Consider the following 20,152-nt stretch of genomic DNA (forward strand, 5'->3'; position numbering starts at 1 on the left):
TCCAGACCTTATGATAGATGCGACGAGTGACTGGCTTCCTAGCCTGAACGAGAGTACCAATTACTCTCTCAGAAAAACCTCTCTTGGCCATGACTAGCGTTCATTCTCCATGCAGTCAGCCTCAGAGAATCTAGATTTTGATGTTGAAAAGGACCCTGTACCAACTGATCCCTGCAACAGGGAAACCTCCATGGAGGAGAAGATGACATCCCCACCAAATCTGCAAACCACGTCCTCTGCAGCCATGACAAAGTAATCAGAATAGGCAAAAAATGGCAACGGTGAAAACATTTAAACTAGGTTGAACCCCCAAGGCACCGCTAAAGCATCTATCAGCTCTGCCTGGGGATCCATGGACCGCTACCCGTATCTGGGTAGCTTGCAATTGAGTCTGGACACCATGAGGTCCATCTCCGGCGTCCCCCATCTGTGACAAATCTCCACAAACACCTTGAGATGGAGAGACCATTCCCCCGGATGGAAGGATTGCCTGCTGAGGAAATCCGCTTCCCAATTGTCCACACCCAGTATGTGGATTGCTGAGAGCGAGCAGTTCTGGGACTCTGCCGATTCCAATATCTGAGAAACCTCCCTCATCGCCAGAGAGCTTCTTGTCCCCTCCTGGTGGTATATGTAAGCCCCCGAGGTAATGTTGTCTGTCTGGAATCTGATGAAGCTGAATGACCCCAGTAGAGGCCACACGTTCTGAGCATTGTAGATTGCTCAAAGTTCCAGAAAATTGATCGGGAGAAGAGACTCCTCTCGAGACTATTTGCCCTGTGCCATCTTGACACCCCAAACAGCTTCCCATCCTCCCAGACTCACATCCGTGATCACAATCACAGTTGTTCTGGACGGATCCACTAAGAGAGGGATTCCCTCATCCGATCGTCCAAAGAATTCTGTTGGGATAGGTCTGTATGATCGCCGTTCCACTGTCTCAACATGCATAACTAAAGAGAGGTCTGAGGTGGAACCTGGCAAATAGAATGACATTGATGTTGGACACCATGAGCCCGATCACCTTCATACTCTGAGCCACCGAGGGACTGGAGGAGTACTGAAGGGCAAGACAGGTGGACGCAATCTGTCGCTCATCTGTGAAAAATATTCTCATGGATATAGATTCTATAATCGTTCCCAGGAACTCAGGGACATTGCTAGACCAAAGAGAAGGGCCACAAACTGGAAATGTTGGTCCAGGAAAGCAAATCTCAGGAACCTGAAGTGAGCCCTGTGGATTGGAACATGAAGGTTGGTATCCTTCAAGTCTATTGTCGTCATGAGCTGACCCTCCTGAACTGGGGGCAGAATAGATCTGATTGTTTCCATTTTGAACGATGGAACAGCCAGAAATGTGTTTAAACACTTTAGGTCCAGAATCGTGCAGAACGTACCCTCCTTCTTTGGGACCACGAAAAGGTTTGAATAGTACCCTAGACCCCTTTCTACTGGGGATACTGGTACAATTACTCAGAGGGAAGAGAGATCCCTCACACATTCTAGAAAGGCTGGGCTGGAAGACAGGTTTGACAGGAGGAATCTGCCCCTGGGCGGATGAGATCTGATCCCTATCCTGTATCCTTGGGTGATAACCTCTAGAACCCAAGGGCCCTGAACTTCCTGCAACCAGGCTTCTGAGAAAAGAGATAATCTGCCCCCTACTTGGTCCAGAGACCGGTCGGAGGCCGCCCTCTTATGCCGACTTTGTTTTGCAAGCTTCTTAATCTGCTTGGACTTATTCCAAGACTAAGATGGTTTCCAAGTTCCCTTGGACTGATCCACTTTTGTGGCAGGCTGATGGCATTGGGATGAAAAGTAGATCCCTTAGGTTTAGCCTTCTTATCCTGCGGAAAGAAAGCGCACTTGCCTCCCGTAACCGTGGATATGATCAAGTCTAATCCTGGACCGAACACGATCTTACCCTTAAATGGAAGAGATTGTAGTCTAGATTTAGAGGTCATGTCCGCAGACCATGACTTTAGCCATGTGGGCTAAAATGGAAAAGCCTGACACCTTAGTGTTCAGGCGAACAATTTGCATATTGGCATCATAAATAAAAGAATTAGCAACCCTCAAGGCCTTAATTCTCTCTTGTATCTTGTCAAGAGGAGTCTCCCTCTCGACCATGTCAGATAGAGCTACACACCAATATGTCGCAGCTCCAGCAACTGCAGCTACCGCCGCTGACGGCTGAAAAACAAACCCGTATGTTGAAAAAATTTTCTTAACATGTTCTCTAACTTTTTATCCATGGGCTCTTTAAAAGACGAACTATCCTCAAGAGGAATCGTCGTCCACTTCACGAGCGTAGAGATAGCACCATCTACCTTAGGGATAGACCCCCATAGCTCAAGCTGAAAGTCTGGGACAGGGAACAGCTTCTTGAAGGAAAAACAAGGGGAAAAGGAAGAACCTAATCTCTCCCATTCATTCTTAATAATGTTTGCCATCTTAATAGGAACCGAGAAGGTCTGAGGCACCACCCTGTCCTCATATACTTTATCCAGCTTAGGAATCAAAGGTTCCTCTGGAAGTTTTGGTTCCGGAACCTCGAGGGTAGCAAGCACTTGCTTCAGCAAAAAGCGCAAATTTTCAATCCTAAACCTAAAGTCAGGCTCTTCAGCAGTCGGAGCTTTAGATGACATATACTTTGACCTATAAGGAACATTCTCCGAAGAGTCGGAGTTGCCCTCGTCAGCGGATAATTTTTCCGAAATATCCATGGAGTAGATGACTCCTGGGTCGGATGGCCATATTTTACCTTACGCTTGCGCTTAGCAGAACGTGGTAAGGTACTAATTATCTTAGACACCGCCGTTTGCAGTTGATCTGCAAATTCTGTCGGACAACGGATCTCTACCGTTGGAAAAATAGTTGAGCCCTGGGACGCTGCATGTGTAATCGGAGATGAATGTAGGGAACGCACATCATGGGACAGAGAACCCTCAGATGTGGACGGCTCATTAGTACTACATATTCTATTCTTTCTAGATGTCGTAACTTTATCAAGGCATGTGGAACATAGTTGAGCAGGCAAATCTACCAGAACCTCCTCACAATAAATACAGGTACTAGACTTTGTTGAAGTAGTACCCTCTAACGCGTCAGAGTCCTCCATAGCTTATGCCTTTATTACTGACAAGATGCACTATATATAAAATGGCACCTTTATAACCTCTAATGGCAAGGGCATTTACCACCTCCTATGACCCGGACCACAGAAACTGTTATGTCTTCTGTAACCACCAGACAAGCAGAGGAAGTTGATTAGGCCACACCCGGTCAGAAGGAATCCCTTGCTGGACCGCCCCTGCACTAGAGAGAAAAACACGCCAAATCGGGTGTGCAAATACCCCCGGAAATTAAACTAAAAATCCACCCATTGCCAGAGCCTCACCACTCATATCGCAGCAATGACACAATAAACAATATCATGCATAAACCACCCCTGTTCAATAATCCCCCTACCAGGGATATTAACCCTTAATTCTATAAAGATAAAAAGGTATCACACTGTGACCCTGTCTTCTGCGTTTACATTACGTGTATAAAAATTAAACAATCTTACCAGAATCTATGCCGTGGAACAGGAACATGGCCTCTCAAGTGTGACAGTGTAGTAGCATCGCTCCTGACATGGACTTGAGTGAAGAAAGCAGGCAGCAAAACTTGTCAATGCTGATTGCTTATGGAGCTGTTAAAATGAGTTGGGATGGACTATCATTCACCCAAGCTCTCACTGAGAGGCTGACAGGACTACTTAAAACTCCAGTCCCATTTTGAAGAGTACTACCCTCCATAAGAGACTACTCCAAATCTTTTGATACTTCTCTGCCAACCTCCTGTAACGAAAGGCAAAGAATGACTGGGGGAATGAGGAAAGTGGGAGAGGTATTTAAGCCTTTGGCTGGGGTGTCTGCATCCTCCTGGTGGCCAGGTTCTTATTTCCCACACGTAATAAATGAAGCTGTGGACTCTTCTCCCCTTTAGATGGAAAACATCCCTACACACCAGAGGTTAACTCCCTACCCACTCTCCCTAAATCCTTCAGTCATACATTTGGCCAAGATTAAGGAAACAGAAAAGCAGGAAAGACAAAGTTGGGCTAATAAAGTGCCAAATAAGACCTGCAACTAACTGTGAAAAAGAAAGGGCAAGGTTTGTGGGCTTTCATCATCAGCTAAGCATAAATGTTATTTTCTTTTATCAGATGGCAAGAGTTCATCAGGGAGCACATGTCGGATCTTATACCCAAGTAATAAACTCCACAAGATCACCATGTTACAGAGGAGAACAGTTAAAACAGGTATGTTATCGACCAGGCAAGATACAGACCAACCATTAGGAACTCAAGTATTCTAGGAATTCTAAAAACTATTCCAATGGTAACCCTTGTTAACACAACAGGATAAAATAGATTATCCAAACCAATACATTTGGTGTCAGGTTTCCTGGCCTAAATCAAGGTATCAATAACCTTATCAGATAAACATATTTGGGACGACTCTTGGTGTTTAATCACCAGGCCATCAAACTCAACGTCTTGATACCCATTTTGAAAGGAAGATGCCAAGACTGGCACAAGGACATTTTAATTAGATCTGCCAACCTAATCCTGTGGGGCCACATCAAAGAAATCAGAATAACTGAAAGGAAATATGCATATCCAGTTCAATGACCGGGGAACATTAGGGCATCAAGACCTGACAACACTGGGACAGCTTGAAAATAAAGTGAGAGGCCATGATATCTATCTCTGCCCAACCCAATGTCTCACTGTCTGGTTGAAATCATGCTGAATTAGAGACCATTCTCCTGGGTTCATCGCAAGGGAACTACTATAATGTAAGTCACTGACGTCACATTGCCAAACTGTTATTGAAGAAAAAATACCTGTGACTCTGGAGAGCCCTGATTATTGCACCTAATATTTATTGGATCACACTTACTGCACACTCTGAGACCCCACACTGCACCCCAACCTTGCAGCTGAAGGAAAGCCCCTTGAACAAAGTATTGGGAATTGAGTCTTCCACCGTGTTAGCGACTGTTGTGTCTTGTGAATGAACAAGTTCCTCTAACACAGATCCTCATGGTCATCAATCAACTATCAATGAAAAGTAGTTTAGTACTTCAAATTTCACCTCACTCCATCTTGAAAGCAAATATTTGGCTGCAGGATTCAAGTAGAGTGGGAGCGATTTACAGTAAGCTCTGGTGTGTAGGGGGTGTTTTTGCCTCCTCTTAGTGGATTGAAGTGTAATTCTAGATTTGATGTCTCGTGGGCTCTCACCATCTGATTAAATAAATATTTAGATTATTGTTTGTAGGAAATTAGCTTTTTTGTGCATGCGAAATAATAATAAAAAAATAACTTTTTTACATAATAGATTGAAAATCACAATATTTATTGAAGCCAAAAATTTAAAACACAAAGTTGAAGACTATTATCGCAAAATGATAAATTATTCTAATAGTTTCTTTAAGAAATGTTTTGCAATATTTTGTGTTCTCAGATGTGTTCACATCTGGTAATTAACATATTACTGGTCTTCACTGGCTTATAAAGATGGCTTTGTAACCATGATAAACAGATGGCATTTATCTGAAAGATCACAACACATATTAAGAGCAGATTTTAAAAACTCTTTAACCTTTTCTATAATATTGTAAGTAACAATAATCAAAAAAGTATTTTTTCTAATAGTTGTATTTTAATATTTATTTTTTTTTAACAAAATTTTTGACAAAGACAATGGGGCCGATTTATCAGGGGCCCGATTTATCAGGGGCCCGAATGGGGCCTTATACCCCTTCAGGCTCGCCGGAAACAGCAGTTAAGAAACAGTGGTCCTTGGGCTGGTCCTTAACACGTACACCGCATCTCAGGCAGCGGACATCAATCCGCCCAATCGCATATGATCGGGTTGATTGACATCCCCTGCTAGGGGCAGATTGACCGCGGCATTGCACAAGCAGTTTCCAAGGAATGCTTGTGCAATGTTAAATGCAGACAGTGGATCATGTCCGTCCGACAGTTAGTAAATCGGCCCCAAGAAACAAACATCTTATCCCTAATAATAGGCATTTCTATATCAGGGTACAAATTTGAGAAATTACTTATTGGTTTGTTCATGCTTAATCAAAAAAATAATGCAAGAAAAATATGTGGCCCAGTATTTGCACAACTAAAAAAAAAAATAGCATTATGTTCTGAAACAGGACAGGGGGTAGGGGTGAGAAATTGTGGTGGGTTTTTTTTTGTTGTTTTTTTGGCGGTTTATTTCACTGTTCTCATGGTAGCTAAACATCAACCTCATTAGACACCATTCATGCATGGTGTAATCTGGTAAGACAGGGGAGTAGGAACTTTGTTTTTTCCAGTCTTTGATGGACAGAACTAAGAATAAAGGTTTCAGGTCAAGGCCCATCTTGTTCTAGACCAGGGGTCAGCAACCTTGGCTCTCCAGATGTTTTTCTGCCCATCCCTAATCTAAATAAAACAAATCCCACCAAAAAAACCTTAAAAAATCCTAAATCTAACCCCCAGGTTGGTACTCTTAGAGTAGTGGGTGTTTTCATTATGGGAGGTCTTTTTTTATTTTCATAGGGATTAGGTTTAATTTTGTTAAATTTGGTAATTTGATTTTTTATTTTCTGTAATGTTAGCCTTTTTTATTTTTTGTAACTTTAGAATGTATTAGTTTAGGTAATTTGGGTTTATTTAATGGGGTGTTAGGTTAGGGGTTGTTAGGTTAGGGGTTGTTAGGTTAGGGGTTGTTAGGTTAGGGGTTGTTAGGTTAGGGGTTGTTAGGTTAGGGGTTGTTAGGTTAGGGGGTGTTAGGTTAGGGGGTGTTAGGTTAGGGGGTGTTAGGTTAGGGGGTGTTAGGTTAGGGGGTGTTAGGTTAGGGGGTGTTAGGTTAGGGGGTGTTAGGTTAGGGGGTGTTAGGTTAGGGGGTGTTAGGTTAGGGGGTGTTAGGTTAGGTGGTGTTAGGTTAGGGGGTGTTAGGTTAGGGGGTGTTAGGTTAGGGGGTGTTAGGTTAGGGGGTGTTAGGTTAGGGGGTGTTAGGTTAGGGGGTGTTAGGTTAGGGGGTGTTAGGTTAGGGGGTGTTAGGTTAGTGTACTGTACATAGTTATTTAAATAGTTATTTGCGTTGTGGGTTTTGGCGGTTTAAAGGGTTAATAAGTTAAATAGGTTTATTGCAATGTAGGGGTTTTGCGGTTTAGGGGCAAATAGGGTAAATAGGTTTATTGCGATTTAGGGGTTTTGCGGTTTAGGGGTTAATAGGGTAAATAGGTTTATAGTGATGTAGGGGTTTTGCGGTTTAGGGGTTAATAGGGAAAATAGGTTTATTGCAATGTATGGGGTTTTGCGGTTTAGGGGTTAATAGGGTAAATAGATTTATTGCAATGTGGGGGTTTTGCGGTTTAGGAGTTAATATTTTGTGTAGGATTTTTTTTTTTTTGTTATATTTCGTGCGGGCGGTATTTTTATTTTTTTAAACTTGATGCGGGCGGTTAGTTATTTGTGTGTAAATACCTTAACGTGGGCAGTAAGGTGTTGCTGTTGTAATGCTCCGTTTGCCTTCGCTGCATCCCGGTGGATTCCGAAAATGGCAGGGTGGTGAAAGAATCCACCGAAGGTGGATTCTTTTACCATCCTGCCATTTTCGGAATTTACCTGGTGAATTATTTTGTCCTTGCGCTGCCAACATTCCATTGAGGATGCATGCGCAGTTGGCGACGGATATATATATGTGTATATATATATATATATATATATATATATATACACATACACACATATAAATATATATGTGTCATATGTTGTATAATCCTAGGAATATATATTCACAACTCCATAAGAGGTCAACCACACACTTCCAGTAACCATCTCTTACTTTTTAACTATTTTTAACATTTTTAACTTTGTGACATGTATATGGTTTCACTACTCACAAAGGAAACCTTCACATGATATTTGATTTATATACTATTCATATACAAATTAATTCTTATGTTACTACAGATTCTTTTAATATACCCTTTTTTAGTTATCAACCTGCTTTCAATTATCCGTTTAGGTTATAATTTTGGTAGATCTATAAGATCTTTTTCTAACCACTTCAAGTACATTGCCGTTTTGTTTATAATTTTAATATATCTACACAATCTTTATCTCATTATTCTTAAATACCATTAGTTCAATTTGAAATTCCCCTTGTACCTGAAACGGATAACAATAATGGTAAACAAAGATACGTCATATCCACATCCGGTTAATAACCGGATGCGTGCGTCATACCCACTTCTGGTTTGGCGAAACTAATCGCTTCCGCTTATGAGAAGACTACTAACAGACATATAGGTACAATATATTATGGGATGACACGATACAACTGTTGATAATATTGGCACCAATCTATATAAGGCACCATTAGGGTACCAATTGGTATAGGGATCATTGATCTATAATAATGAAAGAATATTCAACAAATACCGGCACAATATATCCGGGTTAAAGAGCAACCAACCGGCATAGTACTTCCGGTGGCGATTGTGAAACAAACATATTTGGCACCAAAACCTGAACACTTTGATAGGCTACCTTAATGTATTTAAGAGCATATTCACCACAACCATACTCTAGTCTTGAAAAAGGCCCTATGGTGGGCCGAAACGCGTTGGCAAACATATGGTGAGCTCTATTTCAATTATTTGTTATTCTATTTAAAACAATACTGTGCTATGTTATTGTCTTTCACTTACAGGATTGGAAGACCATCACTTTTATTTGGATCACTTCCTTTTTTACAATAGGATTGTTTGTCTAAATAGATTCATTTTTTGGACACATATTTTGTTTTTTGATCTTATTCACCGTTTTTTGCATTTGGAATTTTTTTTTTGCATTTTTTTTTGCATTATTTGCTTTTGTACAGACCAACACTATTGGAGATTTTTCACAGTTTTTGCATATACTAACACCATTGGAGTTTTTTACAATTTTTTTACTATTTTTCCAACATTTTTATCTTTCTTGCACTCGCACTTTGGATATATGATGTTATAGGAGTACTGCCTACACTTGAGGAACTTTTTTGAACTATTTGATGAACTTTCCATTATTTGTTTTTCCATCACACAATTGTATTCATTGTTATTCATAGTATTCATTATTATTTATTGAAGAACATTCCACTATTTGTGTTTTCATCACATAAATGTATTCATTATTATTTGGCCGGATGTACCTTTACATCACTACCATTCACATGACATATTAGGATACACATATATATCTTAGAGTACATATTGTTTATTGTGCAGCTCTGTAGACATCCTATCCTCATTTTTTATCTTCTTTCAAATTGTAACCAATGTTTTACATAAATGTTTTAGTCATGGATACATGCATTAACTTGTAATTGAATTGATGTTTTATTATAATTGTGTTAATATTTGATGTTTTTATTATAATTTGTGATATTAAATACTTTTGTACTTAGCCTTTTAAACCGTATTTAGACTTCTATCTTACTGACAAGACCTTGCCTAAATATAGGCGCTCCTTCAGTCATTTCTCTTGTTCATTAACTTTTTCTGGGCGGCTAGGGGCCCATTCTGTTTAGGAGCTATAGGTCATAATCAGCGCTGTTAGATTTTTGTTTCTATACATACATATATCACACACACACACACATATCGCACACTCAGTATTTCAAAGAACAACATCCTGCAGTAGCTATGTTTTTGAGTAATGAAGGGAGACTTACCTTGAAGAACTAAGTCCTCAGCAGAGACCTCTCCCGTTCTTGCATTCACACATTCTTTATTGGGATGCTTCTTGTTGTAATGTCTCTTCAATGACCCAGACATGTTGCAGGAATAGTGACATAAGGCACAGCCAAATGGCTAAAAAAAGCAAAATAAACAATTCATAGCTCATCATGATTATGTAATAAAGTTTTGGTTGCACTTAACTAAAAAGACGATATTCAAAACGCTGAGTACTAAACAAAAAACAAACAAAATAAAAGTATATATACAGTATATATATAAATATATATATATATATATATATATATATATATATATATATATATATATAATTAGAGGATCTTATATTCAGAATAGTGATTGTTAAAAATGCAAAAATAATTACACCTAATGAAGTTCAAGAAAACCAGATTATTATTTCAAAGTTGCTGTTGACTCTCTAAATACAAACTTGAATCAAGTTTACTTTTGCATAATGAAAGGCAAAAAAATATGAGTATACTACATGCTTTTTCTGTAATTAACCCTGGTAAACTGTACCTTACCACCTCGACAAATTAATATTGGAAACTTCATAATGTAGTTTTAAAAAGATTGTTGTGTACAGTACAATACTACAGTGAGCCTTAGAGTCCTTTAAGCCTGTTTTACTACAGAAAACTGTCTGCCCAAACCCCAACCTTGGAATACTAGGGCTTCCCATATTACTAAACTGTAAGCATCACAAGTATAAACCTGCCCAAAACCCTAAACACTGCCAGCACCCAGAAAGGCCCAACCTTCACCCCCCCCCCCCCCCAATACAGTACTTAAAATGCAAGGGCATAGGCTAGGAAAATTATACATTCACTTTTCTTTTTTTCTTGGTTCAGGTGAAATAGGTGGCAACGACAAATGTTATAATTGACAGTCATTTCCAGCTTAACATATTTAAATGTCTCAGACTGAAAAGAAAAGATTCCATTTACTATGACTCACAAAAAAACATATAAACCTGTATTGTATTTTTAATGCCACCAGTAACAGATAAAAAACGTGCTAGCAATTATTTTGAAGTTCTACTAGTGCCTTGATCTAATCCAACTGCCTGACTCAGTTTATCCAAGAATAATGTAATCTCAGGCTAGTTTTTTTTATCACCAATACAGACATTCTTCTGACACGCATTTAGAATGCAGGGGCATCATACTCACTACAGGGGCTCTGCCAAAACCTGAGGTTTCTATAGTAACAAAATAAATTAGGCTGCTGAGATGAAAATTTAAATGGCAACTCCAAAATGTCATGCATAGCTTTTTAATATTTACAAACCAATTCACTTTTTTAGCTAAAACCTGAAAAACACTGATAATAAAAACTTGGGGAAAAAAATCAGTTCACCCCGGTTTAGGTCAAAGTTAGAGAGGTTCACTCATGTGTAGATAAATCCATATAACTTTAGGCTTTTTCAAATACATTCTTCCATATTCATCTAAGCTTCTAAACTTAAAAATGACAACCAGTGTATTATATGAACCTTCTTTAGACATCCAACTGAGACAACATGAAAGTATTTAAAAGCAGACCAGGGGAGTTCATGTAACCGTAAAGAGATGTCACTAAAATTGCACTTCTAAAAAGGTAGTTATAAAAGTGTTTTAAAATACAGCCTTTAACCCTTTCCTGCCAGGGTTAAAGTGTCTACATCAGAACAATTGCGGGGTGTACCTATAACCCTAGGAACGCCCTCCAGACCGCAATCAAATCCAGGAAGCGCAGTTGGCTTAAGGACAGCCGTTGGCTATGACGTTCTATTCCGTCATAACGGCTCTAAAGCCCAGTGTAATTATGACAGAATAGAACGGCATAACAGCGTTAAAAGGTTAAAAAGCATCTGAAGCACAACAATAAAGGCTGAAAAATCAATGTTGATTTAAACAGTTGTACAACTGGACTTAAAGGGACAGTCAACTCCAAAATGTTTATTGTTTAAAAAGATAGATAATCCCTTTATTACCCATTCCCCAGTTTTGCATAACTGACACTGTTATATTAATATACTTTTTACCTCTGTGATTACCTTGTATCTAAGCATCTTCTGTCAACCCCCTGATCACATGACTTTTTATTTATTATCTATTGACTTGCATTTTAGCCAATTAGTGCTGTGTTGTGCACAACTTCACGGGCTTGAGCACAATGTTATCTATATGTCCCACATTTTTTTTTCTCCATAGAGAGTAGTGCACCAGATTTTAGATTACAGAATGTAAAGCTTAACCACCCAAGATATAGGAAAGCGAATGCTAAGTGTAGATCTCAAGGGGAATTGGGGCCCAGTACAGATACCTAATCAGATATTTCAGGAGTTAGGAGCATCAGGACATAATTAAGCTAGTAGACAAGGCACAGGCACACACAGTTCAAGTCCCATCCTTCTTGTATCACATTATGCAGGTTCACAAGCTTTCCACCATTTTTTTTTTTTTTTATGCGCTTGTTTGTTTTACCTATTGTATTGTAACAGCTTATCAAACCCCCAATAAAAATGAATTTAAAATAAAAAAAAAAATATGTCCCACATAAATTAGCAGTCTCCTGTTGTGAAATGCTAATTAAAAAGCATGTGATAAGAGGCTGTCTGTAATGGCTAAGAAACAGGCAGAAATTTAGAGGTTTAAATGTTATTAAGTGTATTAATATAACAATGTTGGTTGTGCAAAGCTGAGGAATAGGTAGTAAAGGCATTATCTATCTTTATTAAACAATACAATTTTGGTGTTGACTGTCCTTTTACGATGTCATTCAAATTATTAAAATAAAAGCAGTTTTGGTCTCATGGTAAATACCTCTGGGAGTTTGTACAATAAATAGACGTAAAATAGAATGAGGGGTTAAAAGCAAATATTAGCCTGAGCATAATATGCAGAGGTACTTTTGCATTATTTGTTGGCTAAATGTTGAAAAAAAACATAATTTATGCTTACCTGATAAATTTATTTCTCTTGTGGTGTATCCAGTCCACGGATCATCCATTATTTGTGGGACATTCTCCTTCCCAACAGGAAGCTGCAAGAGGATCACCCACAGCAGAGCTGTCTATATAGCTCCTCCCCTAACTGCCATCTCCAGTCATTCAACCGAAGACAAGCAAGAGAAAGAAGAAACCATAGGGTGCAGTGGAGACTGTAGTTTAAAAATAAAATATACCTGCCTAAAAATGACAGGGCAGGCCGTGGACTGGATACACCACAAGAGAAATAAATTTATCAGGTAAGCATAAATTATGTTTTCTCTTGTAAGGTGTGTCCAGTCCACAGATCATCCATTACTTGTGGGATACCAATACCAAAGCTAAAGTACACGGATGAAGGGGGGGGATAAGGCAGGTACTTAAATGGAAGGTACCACTGCCTGTAAAACCTTTCTCCCAAAAATAGCCTCCGAAGAAGCAAAAGTATCAAATTTATAAAACTTTGAAAAAGTATGAAGCGAAGACCAAGTCGCCGCCTTGCAAATCTTTTCAACAGAAGCCTCATTCTTAAAAGCCCATGTGGAAGCCACAGCTCTAGTAGAATGTGCTGTAATCCTTTCAGGAGGATGCTGGCCAGCAGTCTCATAAGCTAAGCGTATTATACTTCTTAGCCAAAACGAAAGAGAAGTTGCCGAAGCCTTTTGGCCTCTCCTCTGTTCAGAGTAAACAACAAACAAAGCAGATGTTTGACGAAAATCTTTAGTAGCTTGTAAATAAAACTTTAAAGCACGAACCACGTCAAGATTGTGTAAAAGATGTTCCTTCTTTGAAGAAGGATTAGGACACAGTGACAGAACTACAATCTCCTGATTGATATTCTTATTAGATACCACCTTAGGTAAAAACCCAGGTTTGGTACGCAAAACTACCTTATCTGCATGGAAGATCAGATAAGGGGAATCACACTGTAAGGCAGATAACTCGGAAACTCTACGAGCCGAGGAAATAGCTACCAAAAACAGAACTTTCCAAGATAAAAGCTTGATATCTATGGAATGAAGAGGTTCAAACGGAACCCCTTGGAGAACTTTAAGAACCAAATTTAAACTCCATGGCGGAGCAACTGGTTTAAACACAGGCTTGATTCTAACTAAAGCCTGACAAAACGCCTGAACGTCTGGAACATCCGCCAGACGCTTGTGCAAAAGAATAGACAGAGCAGAAATCTGTCCCTTTAAGGAACTAGCTGACAATCCCTTTTCCAATCCTTCTTGGAGAAAAGATAATATCCTGGGAATCCTGACTTTACTCCATGAGTAACCCTTGGATTCACACCAATAAAGATATTTACGCCATATCTTATGATAGATTTTCCTGGTGACAGGCTTTCGTGCCTGAATTAAGGTATAAATAACTGACTCGGAGAAGCCACGCTTTGATAAAATCAAGCGTTCAATCTCCAAGCAGTCAGTTTCAGAGAAATTAGATTTGGATGGTTGAAGGGACCCTGAAGTAGAAGGTCCTGTCTCAGAGGCAGAGTCCATGGTGGAAGGGATGACATGTCCACCAGATCTGCATACCAAGTCCTGCGTGGCCACGCAGGTGCTATCAAAATCACTGATGCTCTCTCCTGCTTGATTTTGGCAATCAGACGAGGGAGCAGAGGAAACGGTGGAAACACATAAGCCAGGTTGAAGGACAAGGGCGCTGCTAGAGCATCTATCAGCGTTGCCCTGGGATCCCTGGACCTGGATCCGTAACAAGGAAGTTTGGCGTTCTGGCGAGACGCCATGAGATCAAGTTCTGGTTTGCCCCAACGTTGAACCAATTGTGCAAACACCTCCGGATGGAGTTCCCACTCCCCCGGATGAAAAGTCTGTTGACTTAGAAAATCCGCCTCCCAGTTCTCTACACCTGGGATATGGATAGCTGATAGGTGGCAAGAGTGAGTCTCTGCCCAACGAATTATCTTTGAAACTTCCAACATCGCTAGGGAACTCCTTGTTCCCCCTTGATGGTTGATGTAAGCCACAGTCGTGATGTTGTCCGACTGAAATCTGATGAACCTCATTGTTGCTAGCTGAGGCCAAGCCTGACAAGCATTGAATATCACTCTTAGTTCCAGAATGTTTATTGGAAGGAGGGTCTACTCCTGAGCCCACGATCCCTGAGCATTCAGGGAGTTCCAGACTGCCCCCCAGCCTAGAAGGCTGGCATCTGTCGTTACTATTGTCCAATCTGGCCTGCGAAAGGTCATACCTTTGGACAGATGGACCCGAGATAGCCACCAGAGAAGAGAATCCCTGGTCTCTTGATCCAGATTTAGTAGAGGGGACAAATCTGTGTAATCCCCATTCCACTGACTGAGCATGCAGAGTTGCAGTGGTCTGAGATGTAGGCGGGCAAACGGCACTATGTCCATTGCCGCTACCATTAAGTCGATTACTTCCATACACTGAGCCACCGAAGGGCGAGAAGTAGAGTAAAGAACACGGCAGGAATTTAGAAGTTTTGATAACCTGGTCTCTGTCAGGTAAATCCTCATTTCTACAGAATCTATCAGAGTACCCAGAAAGGAAACTCTTGTGAGAGGGGATAGAGAACTCTTCTCTTCGTTCACTTTCCACCCGTGCGACCTCAGAAATGCCAGAATTATGTACGTATGAGACTTGGCAATTTGGAAATTTGACGCCTGTATCAGGATGTCGTCTAAATAAGGGGCCACTGCTATGCCCCACGGCCTTAGGACCGCCAGAAGTGACCCCAGAACCTTCGTAAAGATTCTTGGAGCTGTAGCTAACCCAAAGGGAAGAGCTACAAACTGGTAATGCCTGTCCAGGAAGGCAAACCTGAGAAACCAATGATGATCTTTGTGAATCGGAATGTGAAGATAAGCATCCTTTAAATCCACTGTAGTCATGTATTGACCCTCCTGGATCATAGGTAGGATGGTACGAATAGTCTCCATCTTGAATGATGGGACCCTGAGAAATTTGTTTTCTTGAGATCTAAGATTGGTCTGAAGATTCCCTCCTTCTTGGGAACCACAAACAGATTTGAATAGAAGCCTTGTCCCTGTTCCTCCTTTGGAACTGGGTGGATCACTCCCATAACTTGGAGGTCTTGGACACAATGTAAGAATGCCTCTCTCTTTATCTGGTTTGCAGATAATTGTGAAAGGTTAAATCTCCCTTTTGGAGGGGAAGCTTTGAAGTCCAGAAGATATCCCTGGGATACAATTTCCAACGCCAAGGGATCCTGGACATCTCTTGCTCAAGCCTGGGCGAAGAGAGAAAGTCTCCCCCCTACTAGATCCGTTACCGGATCGGGGGCCAATCCTTCATGCTGTCTTAGAGGCAGCAGTAGGCTTTTTGGCCTGCTTACCTTTGTTCCAAGCCTGGTTAGGTCTCCAGACCGACTTGGACTGGGCAAAAGTTCCCTCTTGTTTTGCATTAGAGGAAGTTGATGCCGCGCTCGTCTTAAAGTTTCGAAAGGCACGAAAATTAGTCTTTTTTGCCCTTGATTTATTAGACCTGTCCTGAGGGAGGGCATTTTTTGCCCTTGATTTATTAGACCTGTCCTGAGGGAGGGCATGACCTTTTCCTCCCGTGATATAAGAAATGATCTCCTTCAAACCAGGCCCGAATAGGGTCTGCCCCTTGAAGGGAATATTAAGAAGCTTAGAATTTGAAGTAACGTCAGCTGACCATGATTTAAGCCATAGCGCCCTACGCGCCTGAATAGCAAAACCAGAATTCTTAGCCGTTAGTTTAGTCAAATGAACAATGGCATCAGAAACAAATGAATTGGCTAGCTTAAGTGCTCTAAGCTTGTCAAGTATATCGTCCAATGGGGTCTCTACCTGTAAAGCCTCTTCCAGAGACTCAAACCTGAAGGCCGCTGCAGCAGTGACTGGGGCAATGCATGCAAGAGGCTGTAGAATAAAACCTTGTTGAATAAACATTTTCTTAAGGTAACCCTCTAACTTTTTATCCATTGGATCTAAGAAAGCACAACTGTCCTCGACAGGGATAGTAGTACGCTTAGCTAGCGTAGAAACTGCTCCCTCCACCTTAGGGACCGTTTGCCATAAGTCCCGTGTGACGGCATCTATTGGAAACATTTTTTTAAAAATAGGAGGGGGAGAGAACGGAACACCTGGTCTATCCCATTCCATAGTAATAATTTCTGAAAACCTTTTAGGTATTGGAAAAACATCAGTGTAAACAGGCACTGCATAGTATTTATCCAATCTGCACAAATTCTCTGGCACTGCAATGGTGTCACAGTCATTCAGAGTAGCTAAAACCTCCCTGAGCAACACGCGGAGGTGTTCAAGCTTAAATTTAAATGTTGCCATATCAGAATCAGGTTGAATCATCTTCCCTGAGTCAGAAACATCACCCACAGAAAGAAGCTCTCCTTCCTCAGCTTCTGCATATTGTGAGGGGGTATCAGACATTGCTACTAAAGCGTTAGAGTGCTCTGTAATTCTTCTAACCCCAGAGCTGTCTCGCTTTTCTCGTAACCCAGGTAGTCTGGATAAAACCGCTGACAGTGTATTATCCATGACTGCCGCCATGTCTTGTAAAGTAAACGCCATGGGCGCGCTAGATGTACTTGGCGCCTCTTGAGCGTGAGTCCCTTGAGCGGGAGTCAAAGGCTCTGACACGTGGGGGGAGTTAGTCGGCATAACTTCCCCCTTGTCAGAATGGTCTGGTGATAAATATTTTAAAGACAGAATATGGTCTTTATAACTTAAAGTGAAATCAGTACATTTGGTACACATTCTAAGAGGGGGTTCCACCATGGCTTCTAAACATAATGAACAAGGAGTTTCCTCTATGTCAGATATGTTTAAACAGACTAGCAATGAGACCAGCAAGCTTGGAAAACACTTTACAGAAAGTTAGCAAGCAAAAAATAAAAACGGTACTGTGCCTTTAAGAAAAATAAAAAAGGTCAGAATTTGAAAAACAGTGAAAAAAAGCAGTAAAACAAACGAAATTTTTACAGTGTGTATAATAGGCTAACAGAGCATTGCACCCACTTGCAAATGGATGATTAACCCCTTTGTTTCAAAAACGGATCAAAAAACGAAATAGACGTTTTTTAACAGTCACAACAAACTGCCACAGCTCTGCTGTGGCCCTACCTTGCCATACAAACGACTTTAGAAAGCACCAAAACCCTTCAGAGAGGTCCTATAGCATTCAGGGAACTCCTTCAAGGAAACTGGATGTCTCGGTCTGCAAAAGCTAATGCGCAATTAGGCGCAAAATTAGGCCCCTCCCACTTCCTGTCTACACAGTGAGAGGCCTAACAAACTATCCCTAGGCAAATTTAAGCCAGCCATGTGGAAAAAACTGGGCTCCAATAAAGTTTATCACCAAAAAGCATATAAAAAATGTTTAAGCACTCCCAGCAAACGTTTAATATTTCAGTAATTTGAAAAAATAATAAGAGTGTTACCTCTAATAGTAAGCATGATACTAGTCGTTATTAAATCACTGTAATCAGGCTTACCTTAAATAAATCCGGTATCAACAGCATTTTCTAGCATATAGCTTTCTCTAGAAAAATTTAGACTGCACATACCTCATAGCAGGATACCCTGCACGCCATTCCCCAAGCTGAAGTTACCTCTCTCTTCAGTTATGTGTGAGAACAGCAATGGATCTTAGTTACAACCTGCTAAGATCATTAGAGACCACAGGCAGATTCTTCTTCTATTTTCTGCCTGAGACCAAAATAGCACAACTCCGGTACCATTTGAAAATAACAAACTTTTGAATTGAAGAAAAACAACTAAATTACACCACATCTCTCTAACTGCTTCCATGCTTGTCGAGAGCTGCAAGAGAATAACTGGAGATGGCAGTTAGGGGAGGAGCTATATAGACAGCTATGCTGTGGGTGATCCTCTTGCAGCTTCCTGTTGGGAAGGAGAATATCCCACAAGTAATGGATGATCCGTGGACTGGATACACCTTACAAGAGAAATAATATATAAGCGTAAAGGTTTAGTGTCCATAAGGCAATGGGCAGCACCATGTTGTAACCTAGGTTTCCTGCTCTGCTGAGGGCAGTTAGGTACATTGGTGTGCAATCAATGACTGTAGACTGTAATAGTGTTGATTCTGGAGTCTGCATTTCCACTTTTAATAGGTCACAATTTTCAGAAGTAAATTACAGGAAAAGGGGACAAAATAAATAATGAAAGGGTATTACAAAGAGGTTGATTCCAACAATTTTAATCCTGTTTATCTGTTGTTGTTTTGTTTTTTTTGAGAGATCACAATGCAAAGGATAACATCATTTCCATACTGGATTGGATCTCATCTGAGCGGATAGCAGAAAAGTTACCCATATAATGCCCTGATAGTACTGACTGGCTATCACAATCCACCCAAACAAGTTTTGCACTATATTTTGACAACCAAATGGACAAATTGAGTTCAACAGCCATAGGGTGATTGATAAAGTCCAAAAATTGTCTTTTTTGACATGTTTACCAGTATTCCAAGGTAATTTGGAATATTTTGCAAGTGCAGTTCACTCAGAAATGGCCTCAGACATAGCTATTGTATAGTCCCCTCTGTGATGGGTGGGACAGCCATTTACATATGTATACATATTAAATAGACCTATACATTATATTGTGTACAGCAAATGTAATATAGATGAAATTATGCAAGAACACAGAAAACACATATAAAAATGACTTTTCTTACTTAAAACCACTTCAGAAAAGCAAAAAATATCAAAAAGGATTTGTAAAGAAGACCAAGCACTTATAACTATGCTCAAACATGGAGTCTTCAGCTTGTAAAGCAGAACAATTGACCTGCTAGGCAATACTTGAATAGACTCCAGTATCTGCCTTGCAAATTCGACAAACAAAATCCTCATTCTAAAAAAAGCCCTGAAAAAGGAACTGATCAAGTAGAATGGGCAGCAAAATGTTTGAGGAGGCTGATCCAAATCCAAGAAAGCGTAATGAAATTTAAAAAAAAAATAGAAGATTGACAAAAAATCCTAAATAGACTGCAAAAATAATATCAAAGTCTTAACAACATCCAAAATATCAAGAAGCTTCTCCTTTGAATATTTAGGATTAGGACAAAAAATTAACACCAAACTCATGAGTATTGCCTAAAGGCAAGAAAAGAACAGACAATACAACATTTATTCTAACAGCAGAAATTGCTAAAAGAAACTAAACCTTTTGAGACAAAAACTGAGAATCCAAATAGAGCATAGGATTAAAAAAAGAGCAGTCTGCAAGATTCGTAGAACCAAAAGAGGAGACATATTTTTTTCCTCTGGCATGATCCTGACTAAAGCTAGAACAAAACTATGAACGTCAGGAAGGATAACAATCTTCTTGTAAAACAAAAATGAAAAGAACCAAAA

At 40.2% G+C, this 20,152-nt stretch overlaps 1 protein-coding gene across 2 annotated transcripts in view; it reads right to left on the reverse strand.

Moving 5' to 3' along the window:
* The window catches only part of ZFAT (zinc finger and AT-hook domain containing), a 478,376-nt gene that overhangs the window by 98,574 nt on the left and 359,650 nt on the right, over window positions 1-20,152 (reverse strand). For both annotated transcript variants that reach the window (XM_053715378.1, XM_053715379.1), the window contains exon 12: window positions 9,780-9,918. In XM_053715378.1, the coding sequence (XP_053571353.1) occupies window positions 9,780-9,918 (139 nt within the window). The remainder of the gene's footprint in view (window positions 1-9,779; window positions 9,919-20,152) is intronic.

Source organism: Bombina bombina, chromosome 5 (assembly GCF_027579735.1).
Source record: "Bombina bombina isolate aBomBom1 chromosome 5, aBomBom1.pri, whole genome shotgun sequence".
NCBI lineage: Eukaryota > Metazoa > Chordata > Amphibia > Anura > Bombinatoridae > Bombina > Bombina bombina.